Raw genomic sequence first — 12,266 nt, 5'->3', positions numbered from 1 at the left:
GATCACTGGATTTTGAGTTCACTGGCCGAAGATGACAATAGTAGCCTTTCCAAAAAGGTGAGCCTAGCTGGCTCAAATTCTCTGGCATTTTGAATATCTTCCAATAACTCACTCATAGGCACTTAGAAAATAACTAATAGCACTGATTAACCTACCAGACTAGACCGGTCGTTACGTGCAGATGTTATTCAGACAATTCTTTTAAAAAATGCAAACAAAGAGTTTTTTTGCCAACTTGGAAGGAATCCAAATGTGAACAATCAGGTTTGGGACTGTGGATTAGGTAAACAAGAAAGAGCACTTGTATGAGGCCACTGTGCTCTAAAAATATCAAGTAGAAGAACAGAAATATTATGAATCGTAGAGGAATGGAATTATTGTCCATCTGTAAATCAGAAATCTAATCATTTCACGCTTATAACCAAAAGAACTTAACTATCTTCTGTGCAAATCAGTTAATGCCACGTTGAAATGTGATAATGAGAAAAGCAGCAAGACCAACTCTAGATGAAATGCCTGACCAACTTACTGTGAAGCAGGGCCGTCCAACCCCTTGCCCGTTGGCCAAAAGTGGCCCGTTTGATTTTGAAAGTGGCCCGCTAGAGGAAAAATAAGTAAAAGTATATTTCTCTTTTTCATATCATTAAATTTAGATTTACCGCTTATCCTGAATAAAAGAAATATTCCTTGCAAAATCAGTAACTACAAAGAACAGTTTCACTGGCGTCTGTTGTCTGTTACCAATGAACAGAGAGACAAACACAGTTATCGTACGATCATAGCTATCGTACACTGTAGAGGGAAAGTGTCGGGAGGATGAACTGATGAGGTCTCACTTAGGTCACGACCTTACGGCGTTTTCGTGTATGGAAGGTCACTGTCGACCATACGGATGAAAAGGAAGGGAGAGATATGGAAGAGTGTTCTCCGACTGATAAAATCGTATTTTCACATGATAGGTCAATTAGAATAAGATGTCATGAGCCTTTGAATTGCACCGTCAAAAGAGTGATCCCGATCAACTTGTAAATTGCTAGTTACTATTTGTAAAACATTTTTAGTTTTCTATAAAGGAAAAATATTGTGCCGGCTTTCCCTGTCCGTCCGTACTTTTTCTGTCCGCCCTCAGATCTTAAAAACTATTGAGGCTACAGGGCTGCAAATTGGTATGTTGATTATCCACTCTCCAATCATCAAACATACCAAATTGCCGCGCTCTAGTCTCAGTGGTTTTTATTTTATTTAAGGTTAAAGTTAGCCATGATAGTGCGTCTGGCAACGATATAAGACAGGCCACAACAGGGCCGTGGTTAAGGTTTCATGGGCCGTGGCTCATACAGTATTATACCCAGACCAACGAAATTTAGATCTATTTTCGGTCGCTTTGATTAAACGCTGCACAGAAAACTCGGTTGCGCCGAAGATATTTCGGCGCATTTTTTACTTGTTTATCTAACATATGCATTCCCCCCGCCCCACCACCTCCCTAGAAGGGCGACAGCAAGTCTTTTTGGGATGCGGTTTCTTTGCCTATGGTTTTCTCTGACCTAGTTGTGACCTTATGATGAGGCAAGGTCATTAACCTCTAGGTAAGTTTTTTACCTTAGATGACATATCTAAGGTTAAAGAGCCTCACAGGTAACACATACCTTCCCACGTCTCCCTCAGGCCTCCAGTTGGCCCCTACCCAAAAAAGAAAAGTACTGGAATTCTACGTAGATCCAAATCCTGGTCAAATCTGACCAACTTTTCCGTTGTCCACATGTCTGAAAATATATCCTGGATTTAAGTCCATGTCAAAATCTGGTCATCTTTTCCCACAAAGGCTCAGTGAAATCCGTTCCCAGGACACAGGATATCTCTAAAGACATTCTGCGGACTGAGGAACAGTTTTGAATAAAATCCGTGCAACATTCGTCCTGGCGACGGTGATCAAAGTTTGCATGCATGACTGGCAAAGTCGAAGAGAAATGGTGAAACAAGTACATATTATTATTATTATTATTATTATTATTATTATTATTATTATTATTATTATTATTATTATTATTATTATTATTATTATTATACAAATAAATAAACAATAAAACAAACAAATCCGCACATAAATCAACAAGAAAATAATTAGGAAACACTAAGGCAATGATGCAGGAATCTTTCAATGTATATCGAAGCCACTCTCAGACAGTATAATATAATTTCGCATCTCGTTTAAGAAAAGAAAGGACTCTCTCTCTCTCTCTCTCTCTCTCTTCTCTCTCTCTCTCTCTCTCTCTCTCTCTCTCTCCGCGCATGATATGTCAGAAGTTAAAGTCAGACTGCAGTCGACAAATGCCATACCGGACCGTATAAGTCGAGTGGTAATTTAACTGGGGCTCTGACCACCGTCTTGAATTCCGATGCATCTAATTCACTTTTTTTCTTCCATAACTCGCAAATAAAATCGATCGCACGAAGTCTGGTAATTGGTGGCAGGTTATGACGCAACACGGTGAGAAGCCCCGTTCACTTTGCACTGAATTCTCATAAGCAAGAGAGAGAGAGAGAGAGAGAGAGAGAGAGAGAGAGAGAGAGAGAGAGAGAGAGAGAGAGAGAGAGAGAGAGAGATACTATTAATTTGAAGGTGCATTTCTTTATATATATATTTATATATATATATATATATATATATATATATATATATATATATATATATATATATATATATATATATATATATATATATATTAGAATACTGTCCTTTCTTTGAGAGAGAGAGAGAGAGAGAGAGAGAGAGAGAGAGTCTCAAGACGCATTACATTCTTTTATTGATAAATATTGGAATTTTTGTTTTCTTATAGAGAGAGAGAGAGAGAGAGAGAGAGAGAGAGAGAGAGAGAGAGAGAGAGATGCCTATTGTTCCCAAACGAGATGCGAAACGATATAATGCAGTCATCTCATGCTATGAAAACTAGAAATAAACACTTAGTAATAATTTTGATGAGAATATGCTTTTAGATAAATGACTGGGTTTCAATAACAGTCAGAGCAAATATTGTTTACGACCCACTGTGAAATAGCACAGTAATTTAAAAGCAATTGTTGATTTCGTACACCAGAAGGTTAATTGAAAATGTGAAAGTCGTTAAAAATATAGACATGGAAAATTTTATTTCTAGTGCAAAATTACATAAGAGTTTTCGGACAAAAGGAAGAAATCAAATAAATAATAATATCTGGAACGTATAAGAAGATTTATTACAAAACAAAATAAACATGAAAATCTGAAATGTAAATATTAATAAGGAGAATATTTCTCTCACGTAAAAGGAACACAACTAATAAATAGAAATGAAGCAAAAGGTTGATGAGGCAAGAAAATCCTGGAGACATGCACCAAAAAAAACTTTAAAGTAAATTGTATCATAGATTCAGCTTTGGCAGACGGAGGCAGGGGAAGTTTACCTTGCATGCATAAACTCTATGAAGTCAAGAGAGAGTCTTTCAATTAACTGACAAGGAAGTCTAGTGCTTGGAAAGTACCGCCCAAAGTTGGCATTGATATATAAATAAAAAAAGTTATAATCATGAAATCTGCTTTTTACGCGCTATCAGAGCATGCCAGTCGTCATATATTATTAAAGGAACGACAAAATTCTTAATAGCTACTGTCTACGTTCCCACCCGAACATGCGTTCAGTAATGTAGAATATATATATATATATATATATATATATATATATATATATATATATATATATATATATATATATATATATACATACATACATACATATATATATATATAAAGCATTGGCAATGTATTTATTATCTCCAATATAACCTTAATTCTAATATACGATTATTTTTCCAGTCTATCCAAGTACTAATCAAAAAAGCAGGCTTAGTACTATCCACAAACGGTGACAGTCTTCTCATACAGTCTGTTTAAATACAACGAATACATACCGTTTTAATATGCACCAAGAGACGACGAAATTCGTAACATCATCTGTTGAAATCCCACACACACACACACACACACCCGTTATGATGCATAAAAAATATACATCATTCGTCATATCTTCTTATAAGATACCGCATAAGTATGCAGTTGGAGTATATGACGTTGACAGCCTTCACCTCCAGGGTGATGACAGACTTCCTGTCGAAATGAGACAGGTGGAATAATATGGGAAAACTGAAGGAGACGGAGAATTCCAAAGTTTAGAAATGAATGATATGACAAGTTTGTCAGATTGTTTGATCTGTGGCGTTGTGGCTCTAAATAGTATCTGTGAAATTGTTAAGAAGGGACTGAATTCATTGGACAACAAGATTCTCTTGATGAATCTCCATTTTGTCTGGTTCGCTGCAGGACAACAAGATTCTCTTTATGAATCTCCGTTTTATGAGCCTATTAACAATATGAGTTCCTCTGTAAATTTCCGTCTAATACCCTCCATCCATTTACCAAAAGGGCAGCGAGTCTGTTTACAAGGTTCCATCTAGTCACCATAAGGACAACAAGTCTCTTTATAAGTGTCCTTCTCGTTAGCATAAAGGCTAGAGTCTTCTTGTAAGTATCCATCTAGTTACTAAAGAACAACAAGAATGCTCAAACAAGTTTGCCACACTAAGTTAGCTTTATGACAACAAGAGCAGTTGTGCAAATTTACATCTGTTTAGCAAAGATCAACAAGTACCAGTCAGTCACTTTCTATCTAAGAAGCATCAGGTCAACCAGAATCCCTCAGCAGCAAAAGAACCTCTAAAACTTTCCGTCTAGCTGACCTAAAGACAGCTCTAATAGCACGTGCGAAGATGCACTATGAAGAAATATTAGCAGATAATTGAATGAAAACACTTTTTATCAATAAAAATACTTGACGTATTGAACTGAAAGGTGACTTAAACGATAAAAGGGCCGAAGTATAGTAAAGACGAATATAAACATATGAAAAGGGAATTTTTTTAATCGAATAGAAAGAGTAAAGGATAGACGACTGAAAATGATACCAAGAAATCACGAATTACAGAAACCACGTCAGGCATCAAACATTATCATAATCTGTAGATCTTTTCAAACGACAAAAAAGAGAGAGACACCAAAGGCAACCTCATTCAAGGAAAACCAACAGACCAAGTCTTACAAGTAACGAAGCAACTATAAAGATCATAAGTGAAGGTTGAACGTCAGGCAAATGGCAACGATTGCCTTGATTCTCGATTTCATGAGATGCCTATTAAATACTCGCTCGTTCCCTTGGATGCCCTGTGTCCTGGCTGGGCATACCAGGCGCTGCCCAAGAAAAAAATGTCTAGAGAGACGGGGAATTTCGCCAGAGATACCTTCTAATGAGATTAGAGGAAGTATATTGATCAGAATTGTCATTGGGAAAAGAGGGAATGTTTAAATAGCTGAGAAAAAAGTGTGGAATTTGCAAGACCAAAATACGAAGGAACTTAAAATATACAGTGAGAAGTTTTATTCAAAGCTGAAAAAAAACAAAGTTTATAGGAATGAATTACGATGTATTCAAAAGTCAAGTATTCCATCAAAACCGGTAGATAAACAAACAAAAAAATCAGACCCAGCTAACTGAGCACACGAATGACTGCAAAGTAAATATAATGATATGATCTTGTTGAAACCAAAACTAATATTGCAGAGCATATTAATTCAAGGTACGAATGAGTTAGGAAAACATGAGTAAATCTTTTCATGACCCTAGAAATTTCTGCTTTACTTACCACTCAAAATACGACTGAGACTGTAATTAAATCACCGAGACGGGCAAGACACGCCCCGAATTCAAGGCCTACGGTAGGTATGCCGACTCGAATGCGCATATTCATTCTGAACATCCGTAGGACAAGGCGTGGGGTTAGCAACCCTATTCCAACATTGTTAATGCCCGGAAGGATAGCAATTTCTCAAGACATCCTTCTTAAAGGAAGGTGTTGAGATGAATAATATATATATATATATATATATATATATATATATATATATATATATATATATATATATATATATATATATATATATATATATATATATATATATATATATATACTCCTTCAACTAGTGTGCTGAAGGATATTCTCCTCTTATTCCAAAGGTTACATATAATTCGCTCCAAAAGGTCACAGGATGCCTGGTGTCCTTCAAGAAATACCTCGGTCTGGACACCGCCAAGATAGTTCATGAGTTGCGGGGCCTAAGATAATCAAGATAAAGCTATTCCGCAAAACGAGGGCTTCATGATGGGAACGAAAAAATAAGGTAAAACAAATGAGATCATTTTTCAAAAAAGAAATGAGTTACTGAGGCAAAGATAATCAAGATACTGTCAGGGATAAAGATATTTTCCAGATATTTCATTATGAAGTGCGTCATAAGATAGTCATCATAGGATAGTCAAGAAAATCAAGATTGCTCCATAAGCAAATGAGTGCCAAAGACACTTGGTTAATAAAGATAGTATCAAATTTCCGTAAGCATTATTAAATGAGATGCGAAAACACACTCCAATATGATTAAATAAAAATCAATGACATTTAGACAATAGATAAAAAAACATTTTTTACTATATTACGCAATGCATTTTTTCTGTGGGTAATAGGTTCACGTTTCTTCTTTCCGGCGTCCAGTCCGGGGCGCAAATTCCCGAGATGTATGCTAGTATTGCATCAGTCCCGGTTTTTTTGCCATGCCCCTAGGTTAGGTTAGGTTCAGTTATGTTGGTTAGGTTAGGTTGGGATAGGGTAGATTAGACTAGTACCCCTAAGTAATTTGTGTGTGGGAAACATAATGAGATAATTTTCAAGAAAATTCTATGTTTAGTTTTTAAGATATGGCGTCCTGCTTATTTCAGGGAAAGGTCCCAATACTCGGTTACATCTTGGGAAAATGCGTCCGGGGCCAACCTCTCTTACCTAGTGGCCCCTATATAGGTATGCAGAATGAAGGTACCTTATTCCGAGCCCCGGTGTGATACTTAATGTCCATATGGTTGGCATGGTACGTGATTCCCTCTATTATATTTCTGGTAATATAATAATATTGAAGGCACTGGTATACAATTAAGATAATAATTTATTCCTACCAAAATACCTGCAGCCCTCTATTATGTTTTTTGTGATGTAATGATATTGAAGGCATTGGTACACAGTTAAAATAATAATTTATTCCTGTCCAAATACCTGATTTGATAGCGAATAACTTTGGATTGAAATCGGATTTATACATAACAAAAATTACCGTGAACACATTATAATGTATATAACGTTCGTGGACATTTAAGGTATCATTAAAAAGTCCCTAGCATTTCAAGAGACGCGTTTTTACACCTACCGGCCGCTCAATCTCCTCTGGACAAGGGCTTCTGGAAATTCAAATTATAACACAAGATTTCCGTTATCATAAAATTCGTGTTGTAAATCTATTGACCGTTTCATCTATGCCACACGAACAGTTTTTATAATATGTCATGCTTTCGATTTGATCAGGAAGTTGATTTTCATGGTACATAATGTAATGTCTTCCTGATAACTATTTTTTTTTTAAATAATTCTTATCGGTAGTTTCGAATTGTATAATCACTGATATTATTTTAAACAGATCTCCCTCTCTCTCTCTCTCTCTCTCTCTCTCTCTCTCTCTCTCTCTCTCTCTCTCTCTCTCTTCCCCCCCCCCCTAGTTTTTATCAAGTATTTTAAGTTTCTAAAGAAGAAAACAGCGATTTTATTAAAGGTATTGATTACACCATGTTTTAAAAGTTCCCGATGACTTCATTTCTAAAAAAAAAAACACACAAAAAAGAGAAAGAGTGAGAAAGCAGATCAAATTAGCTCACATAACACCGTGAGAGAGAGAGACAGACAGACAGACAGAGAGAGAGAGAGAGAGAGATCTATTACTGGCCATCGACTTGCACCTAAAAACAGATCAGTTTAACATACGTTAGTACAGAGAGAGAGAGAGAGAGAGAGAGAGAGAGAGAGAGAGAGATAGAGAGAGAGAGAGAGAGAGAGAGAGAGAGAGAGAGGCGAGGAATGCAACGAGAGAAGAAAAATAGTACAAAATACAGCAGTGCGACAAAAAAAAAACTCCTTTCTCGAATCGAGCACAAGCGGAAAGGTTTTTTCTTCTTCATCTTTTTTTCCTTCAACCAGAAGTCACAGCAGATGGCGTGATTATGTAGCCTAAATTCCTCCTTCACACTGCCTCTAATTCCATTGAGGAACTCTTGACTCTGCTGTGCAGCTTGAAGTCTTACGTGTGTGTGAGTGTGTGTGTGTGTTTGTGCGTGTGTATGTGTGTGTGTGTGTCCGTTGTGTGAATGTGTGCATCGCGTGAAGGAAGAATAGAAAAATTTGATTTTCCCGTTTTAAAAGCAGAGATTAAACATGGCTGAAGATATGGTGGTCTTAATAGAAAAGTTAATGATCCATTTTCATATTTTGAGAGTGAATGTTAAAAGTAGCTGGAAGAATTATGATTCTGTAGGAAAGAAATCGAGGTTGATCTTCACGTTTGGTGAAATATAATGAATAAGCTGTGATTTTATAAAAAGTTACGTATTCAATTTTCATTTTATGAAAGTAAATGTTCAAAATAGCTGAAGAAATTATCATGACACATAGAAGAAAGTTTTTTCATTTCATTGTTTTGAAAGTTTACATTAATTATAGAAAAGAAATTATGTTCACGTGAAAGGTATTTTCTTCATTTTCATATTTTGAAAGTGAACTTTAGAGGCAATTACAGATATCATTGGAAAATCTTAGCTTTTTACTGTTTTGAAGGTATATATCAAATACAATTTTTTTAAACCTGCTACGTCGAGGAGAAGGAAGTGGTTCGAGCTTTTATTTTAAAAATAAATATCGAGGATATTGAAAGAAATTCTGAACTGGCAATGGAAAAAAAATAATGAAAGAGTCTATAAAAGATAGCGAATGAACTATGGACGAATAACACAAGAGGTTGTACATTTCCATGTTGAAAGCAAATGATGAAGATAGTCGAAAGATTCACGACTGAAAAAGGAAGAGAGAGACTGCAACGCAAATTTTAAAAGTGGACTCTGAAGATAGTTGAAGAGATTATGATTTATCATAGAATAAAGATACTGAAAGAACCTAATACTGAATAAGGTAAAGATGTTTGATTTCATGTTTTGAAAAGGACATACCAATGTAAAGGAAGGCACTCTGGCTAATATATATATATATATATATATATATATATATATATATATATATATATATATATATATATATATATATATATATATATATATGTGTGTGTGTGTGTGTGTGTATATATATATATATATATATATATATATATATATATATATATATATATATATATATATATATATATATATATATATATATATATACTGTGTATATATATATATATATATATATATATATATTATATATACATATATATAGATATATAAGGCATATACACACATTGTATATATTATATATAATGTATGTATATGCCTGTGTCTGCTTAGCACTTAACTAGCGTTGACTATTTTTGTTTTAACTAATATTTTGCCATAATCTTCATTGTTCTAATTTTCTTTCCCTAACAGGACATTCTGTTCGGTACAAATCTGAACAAGTAAATATTTTCTTATAATTGTTCATTAATAATAATAATAAAGATAATAATATAAATAATATAAAGAATTCAACTGTAAATATTAAGAATAAACGATCAAAAGGCGCTTAAAAAGAACAAAGGAGTTACAAGCAAATGTGCAAATCATTCTTACGTGATGGGAGTGTCTGGTCTTACGTTCTTCTGTATCATTTCTTAACTGAAACAACGAAAGTTGATATCGTGCACGGTTTTTAAGAAGAGAAATACTCTCTTCCACATCGCCATCTGGCGATTGTATCTTTCTCTTAACCGACAAGCTATGGAAGTCTCGGCGTACGTGTTCCCTATTTTCAAGCTTCGTTTAGTGTTTAAGCTTAATATTTCTCGTAAGCTCTTTCTTCCAACGTTTTCATCCATCTTCATAACCATCCTTCCTTCACACGGCGGGATATCCCTTCTCTCTCAGGCTTAAGGCCAGACTTTTCTTCCATAATGTTTGAACCTTCTTCTTACTTGCGCTCTTCCAACACTTATTGTCATTCTTACATTAAAAGGAGGGTCTATAGCTTCCCTCAGGAGCCAGGGATTGGGGCTTGACGTTGAAGAACCAATTCTTCTAACGTCTTTCTTTCTTCCTTGGCTTCATTCCTGGGCTAGCTATGGGTTGCTCGTCCCAGTTACCGTGGTGTTTAATTTTATTTTCCCGTCATTTCTTATTTACTGCACTTATGGTGTATAAGAAAACTAGTAAAGATCATTTTCAAAAATGATTGACCAACTAATGGAGGGAGAATGTACGGTTGAGCGGAAAGAGAATCTACAGTTACCAATATAATTACCAGTATCATGTGCACACGCTTACATGGAAAAGGAACATCGAGAAGAAGAAAAATGTGAAAAAGAAACGTAAAACTAACGACGATTAGCGAAGTAAAAGGAAGAGAGAAATGGAGGCCGAGGGAGATAAAAGTGAGGGAGGTCTAAAATAGGTCGAGACAGGGCGGGCATGGCGAGTGAGAGTCGACCAGACCCGCAGTGCCAACGGCTTTGGGCCACTCGGGCACTGAGTGGAAGATTGCTTTCTACTGAGACGTTGAAATCTCCCAGATTTTTTGCTATACACGAGTTTCACTCTTGTCTTTATTAAGTATTTATTGAATTTATATATTGGTTTCTTTTTATTTATATTGCTCTTTATGTGTATATATAGATATATCTATCTATTCGTTGGTCTATATTTATTTGTTATTTTTTCTTTCTGTTCATTCACATATGGACATTTTGTATTTCGTAAGCTTGCTTTATGGCGTTGCAAGTTGTCATCAAGAAACTTTTGCTCTTTTGGAATAATAATAATAATAATAATAATAATAATAATAATAATAATAATAATAATAATAATAATAATAATAATAATAATTACATATTCCTCACAAGTAGAACCATTAAACATAAAGAATTGATTTGATGTTGGTTTCACTGATATTTCTATTATGAAAGATTGCTTCTTAACTGGACGTTGAAATCTCTAAATTTCTTACTCATTTTTATTTCTATCGAAGTCATTTTACTTTTTATCCATCTGTCGATATAAACGGCACAAAACTTTATAGATGATCAAACGAAGGGGCTCGGTTTATCTGTATGGAAAATGGTTACTCTTGGGGAACAAACTCATTAAGTTTTTCTGGCAAGTTTTATTATTTAGTTTCCTTTCAGCTATTACGAGGAGTATGTAAATAGCAAAAGTTACCTTACTTTTCACAAACACTTATTTCATTAAAGTTCTAATCCTGTTCTAATCTGTGTTAGTATTAGTTTAAAGGTGAAAACTGGCATAAAAATCAAGAGGGACTACGAACCTGAAAAGAGTAAGTCAAGAACAATGCTTACAAAAGTCGAGAAAGATTGAGAGATTGATGTTAACCTGTATCTATTATTTTTTGCTGTTTCTGTTAAAGGTTAATACTCAGAAGGTCAATGGATTCGTACTCACCCTCGGACAGAGAAGCATATGCCACGAGAACGAGCAAGAAAAGTGGCACCAAAGTTCTACAATTCAGAAACATGATGGCATTCACTCAACTAGTTTTATTCCAGGCACTGAACAATGTATCACTTCGAAAGTATCCAGGCACGTCACTTTAATTTCTTTACTTATATATATATATTTCTATCTATTTATGGGCACAAAACTCCAGAATATAAATCCCTCCAGGGTAAATGCATAGATCCAAAAATAGCTGGGCGCTATTCGATCACCGCCTCCAGTTCCATTTTGACGAGATACTGGTAAAGACTTTTGACGCTCGGCTCCCCCCGACACATGAGTCCACAACGCAGACACTCCGACCTACCACCTCGACAGTCGGGACCCTTCTGGAGGCACCTTCTCGCGCTGCAAGAAAACTGGGTCTCTTGGGGAGTGGGGGAAGAAGGGGAGTGTAGTCCGAGACGCGGGAGAGACTCCTTACAGCGGAGTTAACGTTGGCCAATGGCTGAGTCTCGGATGATTACCAAACGACTTGGCGGGTAAAGGAATTGCGCGCGCACGGACGTGTCATTAAACTAATCTTGCAATTGCTTTCAGAGATTAGCAATGATCCTCTCATTACATATTCGAGTCTACCATCAATTGGAAAGCTTTAATCAACCC

The 12,266-nt window shown here is 35.5% G+C and overlaps 1 protein-coding gene across 1 annotated transcript in view; it reads right to left on the bottom strand.

Annotated features, from left to right (window-relative positions):
* The window catches only part of LOC136855803 (uncharacterized), a 199,556-nt gene extending 187,580 nt beyond the window's left edge, over positions 1-11,976 (bottom strand). Inside the window, exon 1 of the mRNA XM_067133159.1 lies at positions 11,607-11,976. Within this exon, the coding sequence (XP_066989260.1) occupies positions 11,607-11,679 (73 nt within the window). The 5' untranslated portion in view covers positions 11,680-11,976. The remainder of the gene's footprint in view (positions 1-11,606) is intronic.
* Positions 11,977-12,266: the final 290 nt, after the last annotated feature.

This window comes from Macrobrachium rosenbergii, chromosome 33 (assembly GCF_040412425.1).
Source record: "Macrobrachium rosenbergii isolate ZJJX-2024 chromosome 33, ASM4041242v1, whole genome shotgun sequence".
Taxonomy (NCBI): Eukaryota; Metazoa; Arthropoda; class Malacostraca; order Decapoda; family Palaemonidae; genus Macrobrachium; species Macrobrachium rosenbergii.
This window is presented reverse-complemented; position numbering and strand designations above follow the sequence as displayed.